The sequence below is a fragment of the Mauremys mutica genome, chromosome 13, assembly GCF_020497125.1.
Source record: "Mauremys mutica isolate MM-2020 ecotype Southern chromosome 13, ASM2049712v1, whole genome shotgun sequence".
NCBI lineage: Eukaryota > Metazoa > Chordata > Testudines > Geoemydidae > Mauremys > Mauremys mutica.
Genome location: NC_059084.1, coordinates 40026444 through 40047702, shown reverse-complemented (window position 1 = coordinate 40047702; position 21259 = coordinate 40026444). Strand labels below are relative to the sequence as shown.

The following is a 21259-nucleotide window of genomic DNA, read 5'->3' as shown; positions in this document are numbered from 1 at the left end:
CCCATTTGTCTGCTGACACTTAAACAGAAAAGAAAATTACACAGAGAGCAAAGAAAATTACAGTCTAAGCCAGATTTTTCCTACTTCTATTACATTGTCCGTTACAGGGGGGGGCGGGACTGTAAAATCTCAGGACAACCTCAGAGCTTCATCGCACACATGGCTTCCACCCTGAGGAATTACGAACGAGAAGTTCAGTTCCGCTCACACACCTAACGCCCAAATGAACAGAGCAGAAAAAACAACAGTAACCGGTTAAACAAAACAGAGCCAAAGCTAAATAGTGCACCAAAACCAAATAGTGTTTCCTTAATCTATTAGAGCTCACCTTTAATCATCCAATCCTTATCATATAACACCAACAATACCAAACAAAGCAAACACAAAATAACAAGGGTAAAACAGATAGATGGTGTAAATTCTGCAGGCCCCCCCCCCCCCCATTATTAAGTGCTCACCAAACTGTGACAAATTCCTGGTACTAATTTATCCCTCATGTCAGGTGATCAGACTGACAGAGCATATAATCAAATTTTAAAGCTTCATTAAAAATAATAAAACAACAATGGAGAGTATTGGGAATGCTCCCACCTCACACAGGAAAAACATGAATGCCCCAAGCCCTAAACCACTTTAATACTCACACATGTCTCACTGGGAAGTTAAGCTTTGCAAATATAATTCCAATTCTGTAACTCGCACTGCCTTTGGTTTGCCTGTCTCTATTTTCCACAAGCAGCTGGGGCTGAAAGCAGTTTTCCTTTGCACTTAGCATAGTCCGCACTGATTTTCGACCTTGAACACAAAACAACTTCTTCTATCTCTGGGTGAAGCCGAATTTCAAATTAACCCGTTCCTAGACAAATTGCTCACACCGTGTCAGAGGCCTTTCTTTGGTGATTAAAAGCTCCTCTTAGATATATGATCTTATCTAGATTGAAGGCGCCTTCTAATGGGCATTGGTTAAATGAATTTTCACGCGTGTACAGATTCCAATCATTTAAATACCTGCAGGTTTTAGGACCATAATGTACGTACATGTAATATGCTGGGGTACCCTTAGGGGGTAAGGTGGAATATTTAGACACTCCCTTACCCATTTTCCACGCACACAGGAGAGACTCACAAGGAAAGGGGAGGGAAGATGGGTTCACACACTCCTAGACCCTGGTAGCTTCCTCGCCGGACTATGCCAGGCTGAGTCAGCCCACCGTGGGTCGGATCTCCTAAAGATCCACTAGTTACCGGGCTAGCCCGGTAACAGCCACTCACACTGGTATACACACACACACACCAAGGCCTCTTTTCCTTCCTTTTCCTTTTTTTTAACCCTTTTTTAACCTTTTTATCTCTTTTTAAAATTTTTTTCTTTCTTTTTTTTTTTTTAACCACGATGCATCTTTACCTGGTCCGGACCAATACCATGAGGCGGTATGACAACCCCTCTTGAGGCGGTAAAAACCCCTCAGCACCGGTGCATTTACCTATGCATTACCTTATGCATTACCTTATGCATTACCTTGGCCAACTCAGCAGTTCCCAGTACTGCTATAAACTAACCTTATTGGGGCCTCTCCCCAATACCACTTTGCATCTGATCCTGCTGCACAGTCAATAAGTTCAGATGGCGTGAGCCCAACAGAGAGACAGACGTCCTCAGGGACAGTCCTCCTCCGATACCCCAATAGAGATTTCAAAAGGTCTCATACCTCTCATGTGGCGCCATGGGGTTCGAAGGGGAATGATCTGTAGTAGCCGTCTGTGGGTCCGTGGGCGTTGCCATCCCGGACGAGCCCCCAAATTGTCGAAGAAAACTTAGTTCTCGCTTTTTGTTTGGGTGCAGCAAAATTAAATACTTTATTATTTCTCCAGTAATTACCATGGAGGGAGAGAGTGCCATAGGACACAGGGTCCTGGACAGGTCTCTCAACTGGTAAACAATTACATCAAGCCTTTATACCTTCGTTACAGACAAGCTTAGACAATCATGGAGACAGTAAAAAGCAACAAATACATTTTGTTTATACATAAGCTTTTCTGCTATCTTACTAGAAAAAGCAAGACTGCACATTGCAAGGTCGTAATACTTTCACACAGTTCACTCTGTCTTACATTATCTTGCTTCTACAAATCTCACGTCATAAGGGTCACAGTATGGCCTGACTCTTGCTAAGTGACTAACATGCATTAAAATCCCTTTCAAATCCTTATTAATTCTTTCCTTGCTTCCACACTCCCCCCTTTGGCTGAGGTCCAGTGTTTATGTGACCATCACTGATTTTCACTGTAGTGTCCAGGAAGTGAATCTCTTGTGTGGACTGGTCCAGGCTGAGGTTGATGGTGGAGTGGAAATTGTTGAAAACCAGGTGGAATTCTTCAAGGGCCTCCTTCCCAGGGGTCCATATGATGAAGATTTCATCAATGTAGTGCAAGTAGAAGAGGGGCGCTAGGGGACGAGAGCTGAGGAAGCATTGTTCTAAGTCAGCCATAAAAATACTGGCATACTGTGGGGCCATGTGAGTACCCATAGCAGTGCCGCTGACTTGAAGGTATAAGTTGTCTCCAAATCTGAAATGGTTGTATGTGAGGACAAAGTCACAAAGCTCAGCCACCAGGTGTGGCATGGTCTCATCAGGGATACTTGATAATGCTTACACTTCTGAAAATCATTTTTTTTAAAATACATGACATAACTTTTTTTAGCTGCTTATGAACTATGGCTGAAATTGTATTCACTGATAAAAATTCAAATGTAATTATTAGTAGCTATTTTTACATATTTGCAGTGTGCATTGTAACATGAAAAGTTACACTGATAACACAAGGTTTACTAAAGATCAAAGCTGAATGATTTACTTTTGAGTGTTATTTTTCAATCTATTTTTACATGAGCATTATTTAAAATTAGCTTCAATCTGCATAGCTGAATTAAAAAGAACACATTTTATACTTGTGGCAGAGCTCTGACCTTGCTCCTGTGGATACTGCACTTTAGGCAGTTTATGCTGCCTCAGTGGCTCACTGTGACCCTCCACGTAGCCCTTCTCTCTCTAGGGCCAGGGTTACAGTCTACTGAGCCCTTTTCATCATAGGCCTGCAAGGAGGTTGGTGAGAGAACTCCCACAGTCTCTGTTCAGCCTCCTGTCCTGACAGGGACCTGACTTCCCCTCCCAGGAGCTGTTCCTGTAGTGGTGGGTGGGGGGAACCCGGGCCCGCCCTCTACTCCGGGTTCCAGCGGAGGGACCCTAATGGTAGCAGCTGTTGGCAGCCAACCTTTCACTGCCAGAGTTGCTACATTTCCCTGGGCCACTTCCCCACAGCTCTCCCACTTCTCTCTTCTTCACCCTTACCTAAGGGCTCCTTTAACGATGTTTTAGGGTGTCTTCAGTAACCAGCCCTTCAGCCGCACTATCTCTCCTCTGGCTCCCCAGCTCCCCCTGCCTGATTAGAGTGAGCCCTTTGTATAGTATCAGCAGGGCCTTAATTAGAGTCAGGTGGTCACATTAACTGAATGGCCTCACCTGACTCTTTACAGCTTAATTAGAGTCAGGTGTTCTCATTAGCCTGGAGCAGCCCCTGCTCTGGTCAGTCAGGGAACAGAAAATTGTTAATCCAGTGGCCAGTATATCTGCCTTCTGCTATTCTGCTGTACCCAACTGCCCTGGGTCTATCACATATCCCTCCCCCATGCTCAACACCAAGGGGTTGGGCATCTTGGGACACCAGACAGTGTACACGTGATAAGCCATTGGCATTGCCATGGCGACTCCCTGCTCTGTGCTCTATGCGGAACTGGAAAGGTTGGAGGGATAAGAACCACCTGGTTACCCTTGTGTTCTTTTTCTTGTTCCGTTGCATCCATTGAAGAGGGGCATGGTCAGTCACAAGGATAAATCTGCGCCCCAGCAGGTAGTAACACAATGTTTCCATGGCCCATTTTACAGCGAGGCACTCTCTCTCTACTACTGCATATTTTTGTTCCCTCGGAAGGAGTTTCCTACTGAGGTAGAGAACTGGGTGTTCCTCCTCCCCAACCATCTGCTACCGGATGGCCCCTAACCCTACCTCAGATGCATCTGTCTGTAGGATAAAGTCCTTGTTGAAATCTGGGGCTATCAATACGGGGTTACTGCAGAGGGCAGTCCATAGGTCTGCAAATGCCCTCTCTGCTGCATCGGACCATCTGACTGGATCAGGACCATGGGCCTTCACTAAGACCATTAGGGGACTTGCCCTTGTAGCAAAATGGGGGAAGAAACGACGGTAATACCCCACCACCCCTAGAAATGCTCGGACCTGCTTCTTATGACTCGGCCGAGGCCAGTTTGGGATGGCCTCTAACTTATTCAGTTGGGGTTTTACTGGACCTTTTCCTACCATGTAGCCAAGATATTTGGCCTCCGTGAACCCTACAGTGCACTTAACAGGGTTCGCCTAAGGCCAGCTCGCCGGAAGGTATCAAGGACCGCCCCCACTTTTTCCAAGTGGGTCTCCCAGTCTGGGGTATGAACCACCGCAGCATAACTGGTATGGGGGTGTAATAACTTGTTCATGAGGCGCTGAAAGTTAACTGGAGCCCCATGTAGCCCAAAGGGAAGGACCGTATATTGGAAGAGACCCTCTGGTGTAGAAAACGCTGTCTTTTCCTTTGCATCTTTGGGTAGGGGAATCTGCCAGTACCCCTTTGTCAAGTCTAAGGTTGTCAAGTACCGGGCATTCCCCAAACGGTCCACTAGTTCGTCTATGCAGGGTATAGGGTAGGCATCAAACTGGGATATCTCGTTTAGTCGACGGAAGTCATTGCAGAACCTTGTGGTGCCATCAGGTTTGGGCACCAACACTATTGGGCTGGACCACTGACTGTGGGATTCTTCGATGACCCCCATCTCCAGCATTTTCCTGACTTCCATTTTTATTTCCTCCCTTTTGTCTGCTGGCACCCGGTAGGACCTCATATTTACTGTGGCCCCAGGGTTTGTGATGATGTGGTGATATGTCCTGGTTGTGCGACCTGGCTTTGTCAAGAATACATCTTGATATTGGGCAATCATCTCAGTTACCTCTTTCTTCTGGGCTGTCGTAGATCAGGAAACACCCTCGCCTGTTCAGGATTTTTGTTCCCTGGGTGCAGCTCTTCTCTAATCACTGTGCATGCCTCTCGCGCATGCCATGGTTTCAGAAGGTTGACATGATATATCTGCTCTACTTTTCGACATCCTGGTTGTCGCATCTTGTAATTTACTTTCCCTATGGGTTCAAATATTTCATAGGGCCCTTGCCACTGGGCCAAGAGCTTACTTTTGGCCGTGGGTACCATTAATCAGTCACCAGTTTGAAACTGACGAAACTTGGCTTGGCGGTCGTAGTAGGTTCTCTGGGCCTCCTGGGTCTTCTCTAGGTGTTCCCTCACTATGGGAGTGACCCGGGCTATCTGATCCCTCATCTGTAGTACATATTCTATTACATTCTTCCCCTCACTGGGTTCCTCCTCCCAAATTTCCTTGGCTATGTCCAGGATGCCTTGGGGGTTGCAGCCATACAACAGATCAAAGGGGGAGAATCTGGTGGAAGCTTGGGGGACCTCACGGATGGTGAACATGAGGTACAGTAGTAGGTTGTCCCAATCTTTCCCATCCTTCCTTACCACCTTTATTATCATGGCCTTGAGGGTTCGGTTAAAGCTTTCCACCAGACCATTGGTTTGTGGCTGGTAAACCAAGGTCCGCAGCAGCTAGACATGGAGCGGGGAATACAAGTCCTTTAACAACTTGGACATGAATGGTGTTCCCTGGTCTGTGAGGATTTCTTTTGGTATCCCTACTTGGGCAAAGATTGCCACTAATTCTTTGGCAATGCTCATGGAAGCTGTATTTCGTAAGGGGACAGCTTCTGGGTACATGGTTGCATAGTCTAGGATGACAAGCACATATTGGTGGCCTCGGGTCATTTTCTCTAGCGGCCCCACAAGATCCATGGTGATCCACTCAAATGGGACTTCGATGATCGGCAGGGGTACCAGAGGAGCTCTTAGATATGGACGAGGGCTGTGCAGTTGACATTCGGAGCAAGAGGCACAGAACCGCCGGACATCTTCATGTACCCCCGGCCAGAAGAACCTGCGTAAGATTCACGTCTGGGTTTTCTCCACTCCCAAGTGTCCTCCAAAGAGGTGACTGTGAGCGAGGCTTAATATTGCCTTCTGGTGTTTCCGGGGGACTAGGAGCTGGTGTACCTTTTGCTCCTGCATTTGCACGACCCGGTATAGGAGATTCCTCTTGATCACAAAATAAGGCCCTGATCCCCGGGCTTTTCTTTCTATGGGTACGCCATCTATCTCAGCCACCTCCTTCCTGGCATTCCTGTACCTTGGGTCTTCCACTTGGTCCCATCCAAAAGTCTCTCTCTCTGGGCTTAACAGCCTGAACTCTGGGGGATCTGTCTCTGCCCTCTCGGCTGGCTCTGTGAAGTTGGGGTTGGAAGTGGTCTCTGACCCCTCCTCTGTCTCAGGGCCCTCCCCTTCAGTTGCCCGTGTACGTCTGCCTACACTGGCAACCTTCTGTCCTTGTATCAGGATTCGGGTACCCAAGGCCTTGGCCACCCTTCTTTCTCTTTTGGTCTTTCTGCCTTTCCCCGGGACAGGGAATGGCTCCTGGGATTTGCACCCATTGAGGATCCTGCTCACTGGGGAGTGGTGAATCTGTGAAGGTCCAGTGAACTATCAGTGGATACTCCAGGGGGAAGCTTGGAGGGCTCCATGGCTCCATGAGAGGGACAGTGGAGCCTACATGGGCTAAGAGGGGAATGACTGTGTTGGGCTAAGAGGGGACACAGGGATCTAGTGCTTGGCAAGCGCAGGCAAGACTTCCTCAGACTAAGTGCGGGTACTATTCAGGTGCACCTTTGGGGAGAATTGCAGCGATATAAGCAAGTCAGGCAGAAGAACTTCTTCCTTGCTTCATGAATTTCTGTAGGACTAAGGTGTCCAGATACCTACACTGCAGAGCAGTACACTTTCCCTAATTGCCTATGGAAATTCATCTGAAAAAAACCTAGGTGCTGAGTGAATTTAGGAGCCCACAGATTTTCAGCAGCTGAGTACCAATGATGTTTGATTCCGGGATTTAAGACCCAAAGTGTCAGCAAAGATGCATACATCCTTTTGTGAATCTACTGTAAGGCAATTTTCTTCCATTCCAGTAATATAAAGGAATCTCAAAGTGAGTCTAAGGGCGTCTCTTCACGAGGAGCTCTAAAATGGAACTAGGCCATAGGAGAGCTTCTCCTGTTGGAGTAGTTAATCCACCTCCACAAGAGGCGTTAGCTATGTAAACCGGAGAAACTCTCCCATTGACATAGTGACTTAATTATACCTGTATAGTTCTGTAGTGTACAACTGGCCTGAATATAACTTACTCCCATTTTAAATCCCTTTTCCACTGCCAGAGTGATGTAAATTACTGTCAATGTACATGAGAATTAGGCTCAATAGACCCATATATAACAGAGTTGTAGATTCATAAATTAAAACATCATAAGGTAAGAAAGGGCCATTGTGATAATCTAATCTGACCTCCTGAATAACAAAGGCCATGAAAATTCCCCAAATTAACTTTTGTTTGAATTAGAGAATATCTTTAAAAAAAAAAAGAAAACACCAATTCTGGATTTAAAAATTGCCAGTGAGGAGGAATCCAGGGATTTGACCTAAAAAACAAGGCTAGATCTATGTTGGTGTAAGGTGGCATAGCTCCATGGATATCAATGAAGCAAGTCCTGTTGGTCAGAGGCCTATATTATAAGAATTTCAAGAAAAAAACCCAACTCATCTGGTTGCACAATGTGTATAAAAGTGAACAAAAGATAGAAACAAATAGAGTGGTACAAACTGGCATTCTGCAGTGTAAAGAACTGTGCTACATGGTGTTCAAGGCTCCTGCTACATTTAAAGATTGTCATGAAAACAAGCCCCAGAGAGTTGAGAAATGAATGGAAATGTTCACAGTTGGAGAATGTTGATGGGATGAGGCTGCCACACCTTCTGGGATATCACTCATCCTGGGGGCGGTGGTGACTGCATGGGATCAGAGGATGATGGGTGGACTGGAAGGAGAGAGCTTTACCATTGTGGCTACCGACTTCACCAGTTGCCAAGACCCTGGATCCACCATGATACTGTTAAGCCTTCTGTGTCTAGATTCTGAAATGTGTTTTGATAAAACTGGCCAAACAGACATCAGCCACACACCCTCCACTGTTTTGGGTTAAATCCATAATAAAATCTGGAATATGAGCTGTGGGTTCCTGATGTCACTCCCTCCCTTAAGTATCATTTTCCTTCCCTGCTTTCAGCTGGGATTCCCTCCAAGTCCTTTTCTACTTATCTTATCCAGAACATCTTGTCAAGTTCTAGGAGAACACGTCAACCAGTTCTCTTGGATCCAGGAACTCCGTTCCACTCCAGCTCATCACTCAAGTTACTTTATTATGCATGTGATAACTCTATGCCCATTCCAGCCCAGCCCAGAAACAATGGTTTAGGTTCAGGGAGATATCACAATTCAAACTCATGTCCCACACTGCACAGTTTAATCTTAGGTATCATGTAAGGACCAATAACTTTTGTATACACCTTATCTACATTTCAATGTTTTCCATTCAGGGTATTCCCACTGACATCAACTTAAAAACACTGTCTCCTGCACAATGGCCATCCTCAACCACACATAAACAGAGGATTTACATATAAAAAAACTCTATATGGCTAAATGTAAAGAGAATACTGGAAACTGTTGCCATGAAATCTTTTCTTAATATTTTATTTTGTAAAAAATACAGGGACTGTATTTGTTTTTTATTTTCCTAAGTTTCTTTTTTCTGGAACTTTAATTAAAGATCAAAAAGTTATTTAATTCTGGGGGTTATAAGATGAGTCAGCAGCAATAATTGGACATGAAACCTCTGATCTCGGTGAACTATTTCTTGTGGTAACAGTGAGCAACATTTTCATTAATATTGTCTCTATTGTTGAGATTGAAACATTGCCTTATAAACAGAACAAATCTTTTGAAAATACCCAATTTCTGATACTGAGAAGTATATTTTTATAGTAAGATAAAAACTTATTTTCATAAAATAGTTCTATTAAAATCTCTGACTTAAGTCCATGACACATGGCCAGGAGACCTCCAGATCTAAACAGATATATGTTTGAAATGTAAATCTCACCAAAAAAAAAGAACACAAAGAAAATGAGTTTTATTTTTATCATACTTACACATAGAGGGTAAAATATAATGCTGTGATTCAGTGAGGCTGCATGCACAGTAATTTGCTACACAATGGACAAGATCTTTATAGCTATATAGCACCTAATGGAATATTCAGAAGCACCTCAGCATCTAACACCAATTGAAATAATTGAATTTTATGTATCTAGGTGCTTTTGAAAATATCACTAGCTAGCTAAACTCCTTTAAAAATCTGGCTCTATGGGCCTTACTCAGATAGTGTGACTCAACATAGCTCCAATGAAGTCAGATGGGTCAGATCCCACCTGCTATAAATCAGCCTAGCCCCCCTGCAGTCAATTCAATACTGCTCCCGCTGGTGTTAATCATTGACATCCCATCAAATTAAATCAACCTTAGTGCAAATGTATGTCTACTGAAGTCCATAGTTCTGAAATAATTTGCACCACCGTGGACTTGGCCGAGCAGGAACAAGGAAGGTCAGAATCAGGTTCACTCTTGACAAAATTATTATTCGCGGGGGGGGGGGGGATATCTCAAGGGTTTGAGCATCAGCCTACTAAATCCAGGGTTGTACGCTGAATTCTTAAGGGGGCCATTTAGGGATCTGGGGCAAAAAATAGTTGGGGACTGGTCCTGCTTTGAGTAGGGGGTTGGACAAGATGACCTCCTGAGGTCCCTTCCAACCCTGATATTTTATGATTTTTTCCTGAATGAAAAGATTTTCCCAAAGGCCACTTTGACCTCCTTATTACGTAGAGTGTAGATCAAAGGGTTCATGGTCGGAATAACCAGGGTGTACATTATGGCTGCTATCTTGTCTTTAGCAAGAGAGTCACTGGAGTTTGGCCGGATGTAGGTGTAGATGATGGAAGAGTAGAACAAAGTGACCACGAGCAGATGGGAAGAACAAGTGGAGAAGGCTCTCTGCTTCCCTTTGAAGCTCTGGATTTTCAGGATGGTGATGATGATGAAGCTATATGACACGGTGGTCAGCAGGAAGTTCCCCATTGCCAGGAAGGTGTTTGCAATGAAAATCATGATTTCATTGAAGTAGATTGAGCTGCAGGACAGTGCCAGTAACGGAGGGATCTCACAGAAGAAATGCTGAATGAGTTTGGATCCACAGAAATCCAGACGCAGCATAAGCAGTGTGTGCACCAATGAATTGGTAATACTGACAGCCCAGACACCAACTGCTAAATTAATGCAAACTCTCTTGGTCATGAGGTTGACATAGCGCAAGGGCTGACAGATGGCTACATACCGATCATATGACATGGCCGTGAGGAGCACAAGCTCCGTCCCCCCAGACAAAGTGAAAGCAAAGAGCTGGGCCATGCAGCCATCAAAAGAGATCGTTTTCTTCTCCTGCATCAGGTTTTTCATCATCTTGGGAAGAACTGAGGAGGTGCAGAAAATGTCGACCACAGCCAAGTTGGCAATGAAGAAGTACATGGGGGTGTGGAGAGGTGGATGGAAGACAATAGCTGCAATTATCAGGGAATTGCCCATGACAACGGCTGTGTAAAGGCACAGGAATAGCCCAAAGAACAGCCCCTGATGATGAGGATGGTCAAAGAGCCCCTGCATGATGAACTCGGTCACCCTGGTGTGGTTACTGGGTTCCATTCCTTGAGTGTTCCCTCTGTAGGAACAAAGATTAAAGTTGCTGTCAGATATTTTTTCGGAAACTATAGACATTTGGCAATTGAAACATCTAGACAGACCAACAGTGAAACAGAGAGAGAGAGAGAGAGAGAGAACTTGTGATATTCTACGCATTTCATATAATGTATCAACAAACTGAGCTACATTAAAATATGTTAGCACAATAAGCTGTCTGAGCTAGTGAATCTATATTCTCCTGACTTTCAGTAGAGAAGGGAAAAATAACACTCTCAGTGTTCTCAGATAAAGGTTCATGATGTCAGTCGATATGTTTACATAAACTGCATGAGATAGGAGTTCACAATATGATCTCAAAAATCAATCATATATTAGAAGTCTTATTAAAAACCAAGATTCCACTTTCTAAATTAATTTCACAAAATGGATCTCTTGCAATATAGGACACTTTCAATATATGTAACACATACAACATATATACTACAAAATATAACATCATAACATATACATTTAGGTAAAATCAAGATGCACAATAAAATAACTTGAATTCTGTTTAACTCATTGTAGTGTAAATCAGGCACAACTCCACTACAGTCAGTGGGGCAGATTATCCGCTCACTGGAGTTGCACAGGTGTACAGCTTGTGCAAACAAGAGGGGAATCGTTCCCACCAAAATTTCATTTTGAAGATCAAGCTTCATGGCAGTATAAACATGTTGCTTGATTCTTAGGAACGGCATTCACATGATATGACAAGTACTCCTTACTGCATTACAATTAAAGTCTCAGTTTACTGTCTTCAGACTTCTCAAATCTTGTTACTAAATTACTGCTTCTCCTGATTTTCCTCTAACTCCTGCTGCAGAAAATCAGGAGTATCTCCACGGAAGTCAGTGGAATTACTGACTTGTAAAAATGATGAAAATGAGAAGAGTGTTAGGGCCAACAAATCTAACTAGTCATGAAGTTACATTAGACTGATTTTTCATATTTCATATTAGAGTGACTTTAAAAAGAAAATTACCACCCTTTGCATCACATTTCAAATTTCATTCCAAAATTCTGAGGGCATAGACAATAGATTGTGAATCTTCCACCCCTCATATCTGTATTACAACATTATATATATCTCCATTGACTTTAGACTCAACTACAATAAAATTCAAAGGAAGTCCATTGATGTATATGAATTTTTATCAGATTCATATTGGTCAAAATGAGATCAGAGCATGATCCAAGATTCATAAACATCATTGTGGAAATGTGTATTCCTGCAAAGCACATTTAGCCAAATTAAAAAAAAAAGACAGAAATAAAATTTAGCTTGATTTTCAAAATTGTATAAAGGAATTAATCACTCTACTCTAATTGAATTTCACTAGTTGTTGCTATAAAACACACTTAGGATCTTTGAAATACCTGACACAAAAAGTCAGAAAGATTTATTTATAAGCTTGTATTGTGAGAAAGTAAGAAAGCAAGCAGGCAAGCAGGAAAGAAGTAAGCAAGCAAGCTAAAGGAATAGTCTCACCTCTCATTCAATCCAAAAATAGAATCAACCAGAGAGTAATTTAAATGCAGACTCTGAGTAAGTTATGACTTCTTGAAGATGATTGTTTTTCGTGTGTAATAACCTTATGTAGTGAGAGCTTGCATCCCTTGTGAATGTGGACAAGAGTTACCTCTCCAACAAGACCCCAGAGGAGAAGGTAAATGGGAGTCACCTAAATCAGTACAAACAGATTTTCTACATTAAATTGAGAACATTCCTTTTGTTGGTAGGTCCAAATGTATTTTCTGCTGAATTGTCCAGGAGAAAATATCATTTCCACTAATGTATTCCTTTCTGCACATAGTGTCACCAATAGAGAGATATTCCATATTAATTAGTGAGGGGATAAAGTCTCAAAGTGAAATCATGGCCTCATTGATGGGTGTCAATAGAAATTTTGACCTTGGCTTCAGTGAGGCCTGGAGTTCATCCTCAGACTTAATAAGCACATAAGAACATGAGAATGGCCATACTGGATCAGACCAAAGGTCCATCTAGCCTAGTATCCTGTCTTCTGATGGTGGCCAATGCCAGGTGCCCCCGAGAGAATGAACAAAATAGGTAATCATCAAGTGATCCATCCCCTGTTGCCCATTCCCAGCTTCTGGCAAGCAGAGACGAGGGACACTTCTGAACACGGTTTTGCATCCCTGCACATCCTTGCTAATAATTGATGGACCTATCCCCCAGAAACTTATCTAGCTCTTTTTTGAACCCTGTTAATGTCTAGGCAGGGGCGGCTCTAGGTATTTTGCTGCCCCAAGCACGGCAGGCAGGCTGCCTTTGACGGCTTGCCTGTGGGAGGTCCCCGGTCCCGCGGATTCGGCGGCACACCTGCGGGAGGTCCGCCGAATCCGTGGGAACCAGTGGACCCTCTGCAGGCATTCCGCCGAAGGCAATCTGCCTCCCGCCCTCGCGGCAACCAGCAGAGTGCCCCTCCACCCCCCTGTGGCTTGCCGCCCCAGGCATGCGCTTGGCGTGTTGGTGCCTGGAGCTGCCCCTGTGTCTAGGCCTTCACAACTTCCTCTGGCAAAGAGTTTCACAGATTGACTGTGAGTTGTGTGAAGAAATACTTCCTTTCATTTGTTTTAAATCTGCTGACTATTAATTTCATTTGGTGACCCCTAGTTCTTTTGTTATGACTTACTTACTTTCTACACACCAGGCATAATTTTATAGACCGCTATTATTTGTGCCCATGGCCATCTCTTTTCCATGGTGAAAAGTCCCAGTCTTTTCAATCTTTCCCCATATGGAAGCTTTTCCATGCCCCTAATCATTTGTGTTGCCCTTTTCCAATTCCAGTATATATATTTTCGAGATGGGGCAATAACATCTGCAAGCAGTGTTCAAGATGTGGGTGTACCATGGATTTATATAGAGGCAATATGATATTTTCTGTCTTATTATCTATCCCTTTCCTAATGATTCCCAACATTCTGTTTGCTTTTTTGACTGCTGCTGCACATTGAATTGATATTTTCAGAGCTGTCATCCACAATGACTCCAAGATCTCTTTCATGAGTGGTAACAGCTAATTTAGACCCCATCATTTTATATGTATAGTTGGGATTCTATTTTCCAGTGTGCATTACTTTGCATTTATCAACAGTGAATTTCACCTGACTTTTTGTTGTTAAGTCAGTTTTGTGAGATTCCTTTGTACCTCTTTGCGGTCTGCTTTGGACTTAACTATCTTGAGTAGTTTTGCATCATGTACAAATGTTACCAGTTCACTGTTTACCCTTTCTTCCAGATCATTTATGAATATGTTGAACAGTACTGGACCCAGTCCAGACCATTTATTCCTACCCTTTGTTTCCTATCTTTTAACCAGTTACTGATCCAGGATAGGACCTTCCCTCTTCTTCCATGACAGCTTACTTTGCTTAAGGGCCTTTGGTGCAGGAACTTGTCAAAGGCTTTCTGAACATCTAATCACACTATATCCACTGGATCACCCTTGTACACATGCTTGTTGAACCTCTCAAAGAATTCTGGTAAATTGGTGCGGCATAATTTCCCTTTACGAAAACCATGTTGACTCTTCCCCAACAAATCATGTTCATCTATGTGTCTGATAATTTTGTTCTTTACTATAGTTTCAATCAATTTGCCCAGTACTGAAGTTACATAAGAACATAAGAACGGCCATACTGGGTCAGACCAAAGGTCCATCTAGCCCAGTATCCTGTCTACTGACAGTGGCCAATGCCAGGTGCCCCAGAGGGTATGAACCTAACAGGTAATGATCAAGTGATCTCTCTCCTGCCTTCCATCTCCACCCTCTGACAAACAGAGGATAAGGACACCATTCCTTACCCATCCTGGCTAATAGCCATTAATGGACTTCACCACCAAGAATTTATCCAGTTCTCTTTTAAATGCTGTTATAGTCCTAGCCTTCACAGCCTCCTCAGGCAAGGAGTTCCACAAGTTGACTGTGCACTGTGTGAAGAAGAACTTCCTTTTATTTGTTTTAAACCTGCTGCCCATTAATTTCATTTGTGACTGCTAGTTCTTGTATTATGGGAATAAGTAAATAACTTTTCCTTATCTACTTTCTCCACATCACTCGTGATTTTATATACCTCTATCTTAAAGCCCCATTGATTTTGCTCTGTTTTACAGATAAACCCCAATAAACATTGTATTATGTGAACTTTGGACTTCTGGTCTTTTACTGCTTGCTGTCTGCATGACAAGAACCAGGGAAGTGGGAGGGCTGAGGGAAAGCCCTCTAACACTTATAATCCCTTAACTCTCTTGATCATACATTTCTCCTTGTGTCTCTTTGCTTCCCTTATGAATTTTCTGCAATTCCTAGCTTCTATGAATTACCATCAATTTTTTCTTTCTTCTATTTGTTGTGTATGTGAGTCTCTATGTCTCTGTAATTTTTTGTAGCGGAAGATGATATTGCATCTCAGCTACATAGGCTAGAGTGGGAGTTTTAGCTTGACTGGCCCATTACAGAGACAGAGTCTAGCTATTAATTTTCCAATCGTTTTGGGGTGTTGAGATGCAAGAATTATGGCTCAGGCTTGTGACGTTATATGATTCAAATATGACAATGTATATCATTTTTGCTACCCCTGTTATCTAAGTGCAACAAATCTTGTGCAAAGTATGTCATATAAAGTGCCAATGGAAAAGTTATGATTTGCTATGATTATGCTGTTTGTGTATATCATTTCTGTGTCTGAAGTTATGAATGTTTACTATATACCTGTATTTCAAATGTGTTTTCTCCTATGGTAACACCCACAAGGTAATTAGTTTACGTCGAATCCGGCCAGCATATTGTCAATGGCCCATTGAAGGACACTTAGCTTGCACAAAAGACCATAGAAGAAGCCCATCCCTACCTGGTGTGTCTTCCTGAGGATGATTTAGTCAGAATATGAGTAATGGCTCCTGCTATGAGTCTTAGAAGCATGCAAGGGCATTAAACTTGCTCATATGACCCTAGACTCTATCTCGTAGCTGCACTTTTCCACAAACTAAGACTGAGAAATTTCCCTCAACATGGGAGAAAGAATAAAAGGCCCTGCAAGCATCTCCATCTTGCCTCTTTCCTGCTCTGATCTCTGGACTATGGATTTACACTAAAAGGAGCATCCTAACTCATGTCCTGAGGACCTTCCGATCATTTGGAAGTTACCAGAGACTATTCAAGCCAGCAGTTTATTCCATCATTGCTTCAAACCTGATACAAGAACTCTGCCATGGTTGTATGGATTTGATTCATTTGACCATTTTAACTCTCTCCTCTATCTTTCTCTTACAAATAATTTTTTTGATGTTATATAATAATGGATTGGCAACAGCTTGATTGGGTAAGATCTGAATTGTATAATGACCTGGCTGTGTGGCTGATCTCTTGGGATTAGAAGAACCCTTTGTTTGATTAAATTGGCTCTTATGGAAGAATAACCACCATTTTGGGGGTAGGTCTTCCCCATTTCTCAGCAGTATGTCCAGTATCTGATATGATCAGAAGTGATCCACTGAGGCATGGTGACAAGGCCCATCTCTGGTCTGTAGCCTCATGTTAATTCCATTTTACATGCAGTTAATGTGAAGTTCTCGTGACCATGAGTAAGAAGGTGGCAAACAAAGGATTTATCAAGGTTCTTCACTTAGGGCAAATTCCAGCCCCTCCCTCTGCCGAGACCTAGCACAAGGCCTACAAATAACATACAACTGAGATTATCAAAGGGAGTTATGCACCCAAATCTCATTGACTTTGAAGCAAACCGGGTGTGAGATGCTCGTCTAGTCTTAGAAGATTCTCACTGCTGGATAGCGATTCTCACCACTGGATTCCAGCTGGATGGTGAATTAAGGATTCTTATTGTAAGACACCAGAATTTTGACAGGAAAAATCCTCTTCAATATTTTTCCCATCAGGAAACTTTGGTTTTCCCATACAATGTGAGAAATTTTGAAAATAGAGTAAAACCAACATTTAATTTTTTTTTCTATTTTCCAACTTTTGGCAGTAGGAAAATAGTAACAAAGTGTTGAAAATGCTACTTTACAAGAGAAAGTAACACTTCTATTTTTAAAAGTAACACTGTCCCCAACAACAACTGTGTTCTTGAAAATCCAGAAAAATGAGAGTTTTCCGCACATTGTCTTTGCATACGGTTACACTACAAGCATTACAGTGGCACATCTGTGGTGCTTCAGCTATTCCACTAAAGTGCCATAGTGTAGACACTTCCTGCATCAACAAAAGGGGATTTTATGTCACTGGTAGTAAATCCACCCCTGAAAAAGATTATAGCTAGCTGGAGAGATGAATTCTTTTGTTGACCTAATGATGGCTACACCAGGCTTTAGGTCAGCTTAACTACCTCTCTCAGACCTTGCCTAAACTACAACACTTTTGTTGGCAAAAGGCAGCTTTTGTCAACAAAACAGGGGAGGTGCACACACAGTAATGCTCCTTTTGCTGACAAAATTACCCTATTTTACCAACAAAATAAAACCACCTTGATGAGAGTCATAGAACTTTTTGTAGCAAACTTTTATTGACAAAGGATCAGTGTAGAAACCACTCAGTTTTGCCACTGTAAATGGCATCCAAGAGGTGTCCCACAATGCCCATCCTGACTGCGCTGGTCAGCAGTTCAAACTCTGCTGCCCTGCAGCAAGGTAAACAAACATCAGCCCCATCCCCTTTAAAGGCTCGGGAATTTTTGACATTCCACTTCATGTTTGCTTGGCATGGAGAGCTCACATCACATTTCCTGCATTGACCACTGTGGGGCTGTTGGATCTTCTGAGCATATGGGGAGAGAAGGTGTCCAGACCCAGCTCCACTCCAGCTGTAGGAACTTTGATACCTACAGGCAGATTTCTTGCTGGTTGTTTGAAAAGGGCTATAAATGCAACATAGTGCAGTGTAAAGTGAAAATAAAGGAGCTGAGGCAGGCATACTAGAAGGCAAGGGTCACTCTGGTGTTGCGTCAAGAGCTGCTACTTCTATAAACAGCTGGATACCATCCATAGCAGTGACCCCACCTCCACTGCCAATGCCAAGAGTCCTGTGGACACTTTGGCAGAACTGGAGGCAGAGGACATTGGGCCTAATCCCAAGGACAAAATCTTGGATGTGGAGGTGGAGTTGGAGGACATTGTGGAGCACACAGCAGGGTCGTCTAGTAGCACAGCGAGTCAAAAAAATTTCTGCACTCCGGAAGGGTCTAGCCAGTACCAGCAGTCCATTTCTGGTGTGCATAATGCAGAAGACTAAAGTCCTGGTGAGTGATCTTTTTTGGTTGATGCAGCTTGGTTATAAGAGATAGAGTTGTGCTTTGCTCTGTGTATTCTAGAAGTGGATGAAGGGATGGAAATGTACAGAACTAACTGTGTTTGAGGGCTCTTCACATTCCATTGTTCATCCAAGCAGGGCCGGCCTTAGGCCGATTTGCCCGATTCCCCGAATTGGGCCCCGCACCTGAGGGGGCCCCGCGCCGGCAGCGTCTCTCCCGGAAGCAAAGCTCTGTGTCTCCGGGAAGCAGCAGCTGTTGTTGCTAGGCAACTAGAGACACTGGCCAGCAGAGGGCTGAGGCAGAGGCAGCCCTGGCTGTACTTGCAGGTCATGAGGGGGAAGGGGTAAGGGGGGAGAGGGGGAGAAGGCACATGTGCTTCGCAGCCTTCCTTCCCCTCCCCCACCCCCAGCACTCACCTGGAGGAGACGCCAAGGGAGCTTCTGGTCCGGTGGGAGACAGGAATCTCTGCAGTGGACCTCACTCACCTGAGCAGCTGCTGGGGCTTCCAACGGTGAGGGTTTGACCCTGTGATTCCCCGTAGGTTTGTAATATTGGGTTGGTTTTGTGGTTTATGTGGTGTTGCTGTTTGAGGGTGAGCTTGTGCCTGCCTGTGTCTGTTTCAAAACTAAAGTCGGGATCATGTAACCCAGGAAAAAAGCCCCGAGCCGGTACTTAGTGCTGTGAACTCCAGGTGAGAGAGAGGGAGGTTTGGAGGAGGAAATCAAATACATCAAGAGGGGAGAATGCAAAAGGTCTGCAACACGGCAGGCTGAGACTTTTATCTCCCCCCCCCCGCAGGAGGGGAAACTGAGGCACTGAGTGATCAGATTCCCCTCTCCAAATTATTTGCAAAGGAGGAGGACGGGGGCTCCTATCCAAACCAGTTCCCTTCCCATCAACTCTGCTTTCCCTGCTGCAAGACCTCTGTAGGGGCTAAATATTTCCATTAAACCATGGCTCCTTCATTTGCCCTGCAACAACAAAATAGACCGGCTTGGGGGGGGGGAATAGACCCCCCCAAAGCTTTGTGGATATTAAGGGTTTTTGGGGGGGGCATGATAATATTCTAGATCAATCAAATGCCCAGCTCAGCTTTCTAGCCATCCAGCAGCTTTAGGGCAGGGAAGGTAGGTGCTCTTGGTGATGAGTGGTCGCAAAACGGGTGAATTTAGTGGGGGGTTGAGGGGTCCGCTTGAAATCCCACCTGATGCAGCCACACAGAATCATTGGCAGCGCTGGGAGAGGCCAGGAGTGGAAGCAGGTGGCCTGGGGGTGGGGGGACATTTGCCCTCAGTCCTGGGCTCTGGGATGGACTAGGCTGGGTGGTGGGTTCAGTCTAGTCTTCCAGCCTGTTGCTTTCACTGGGGTTTGTGGTTTTCAGCTGGCTCCACCGAAAAGATCAAACAAGCCCAGTAGAAAAGAGGAGTGAGAGAGGCAGGAAGGAGTTTGTAAGGGGTTAAAGTGACCCATCAGCGAAAGAGTAAAACCAGAGTTTGACTGGGTTTCCCCCCAGCCACCACTCCTGCAAACACTGGGCAAGGGGCAGCTCCATCCCCCACTGAGGCTATGGTGAGGGGCAACAGGGGAGGAAGGAAGCCACATGGCAGTCCCTTCCCCCCAACACCACCCTCCAGCCCCCTAACTCTGTCCCAAAGCCTGCACCCACCCCTCCGCACTCCCTCCCAGAGCCTGCACCCCTCCACCCTTCCTGCACCCCAGTCCGGAGCCTGCACCCAGCACCCAAACTCTGTCCCACTCAGCCGTGGGCAAAGCTCCTTGGTCTGGCTCCCAGCCCCTCTCCAAGGTTTGCAGCTGTCTGGAGGTGCTGCCTTCCACACCTTCCTAATTCACACCTCATTCATTCAACAGGGCAATTGATTACAAAGTGGAGGGAAGATCTTTTTCTGCTTCTAGCAAAAAGACATTTTTCTTTTACCTTAATTATACTACCTTAGGGGCCCTCTATAACATATTACTAAGGTTCAATACAAAGTCATGTAAAAGTTATACAAAAATGCATAATGCAGAGATTTATCTACAACTGCATTGACTGACTGCTGTGTGCAGTAATATAGTGACCCCTGGGTCTTTGAATGAGGCTATATACTCAGGGGGGGGTACAGCAGTGAGTCAGGGGTGAGCGGGTGGGCAAGCGGCAGGTGGGCAAAGAGGCGAGCAGTGAGCCAGCAGGGGTTCTAGGGGCAGGCATAGGGGTTTCTGGCAGGGGAGGGAGAAGGTGAAAGGAGGCGAGTGGTGGGTGGAGGACTGACTAAGAGGGATGCATCAAGTCAGCAGGGACTAGGGGGTGAAGAGGGGTGTGATGGTGGGGCCGAGAGGGGAGGGGGGCGGGTCCTATTTTACTCCTGTGATCTGGTCACCCTATGTGTGCCAGGTTTCAGAGAAGCAGCCATGTTAGTCTGTATCCGCAAAAAGAACAGGAGTAATTGTGGCACCTTAGAGACTAACACATTTATTTCAACATAAGCTTTCATGGGCTACAGCCCACTTCTTCAGATGCATAGAATGGAATACTTCTTTTTGCCTATGTGTGCCGTTTCTCCCTCCATCCCCAAACCTTCCTCTTTGGTCCACAGCTGTTTCGACGAGGTGGCGCTGAGGAAGGAGGGTTTGTTTCTGCGGGGTGGGTGGTGCTGGGGGGGCAGTGTTTCCATGGGGCCGGGCGGTGCTGGGGGGAAGGAGGGGGCATAAAATAGACATTATTGAATAAAATCAGTTGTACAACTATCAAAACATAAATTATTTTCATAATATGGAAGTGAAAATCTATAATTAATATTCTTTTAGAATGTGGTGACTTCTATCAATATGGGCAAGAGATCAAGAGATATAGGTAGAAAGTACCCAAGTGGGAGTAAGAAAAGAGCCATATACAAGGCAAAGGCAGTTGAAAGACAGAAGCAAAAGGATGCTTTAAGCAAGTATTTTAGCAGACCTGATTCTACTGTTGAGCCAAAAGAGCTCAGTGAAGATGCAGATATGGTTGAAAATTCTCCAGTAGAACATACGACACAGACAGAGAACGACAG

General features: G+C 44.4%; 1 protein-coding gene across 1 annotated transcript; it reads right to left on the bottom strand.

Annotated features, from left to right (window-relative positions):
* Window positions 1-9944: 9944 nt before the first annotated feature.
* LOC123347306 (olfactory receptor 13G1-like) lies at window positions 9945-10880 on the bottom strand. The gene has a single exon (XM_044984725.1). The coding sequence runs from the start codon at window positions 10878-10880 to the stop codon at window positions 9945-9947; it is 936 nt and encodes a 311-aa protein (XP_044840660.1).
* Window positions 10881-21259: the final 10379 nt, after the last annotated feature.

Coding starts and splice junctions, on each gene's coding strand:
- LOC123347306 (XM_044984725.1), bottom strand. CDS start 10,880: ATGGAACCCAGTAACCACACCAGGGTGACCGAGTTCATCATGCAGGGG.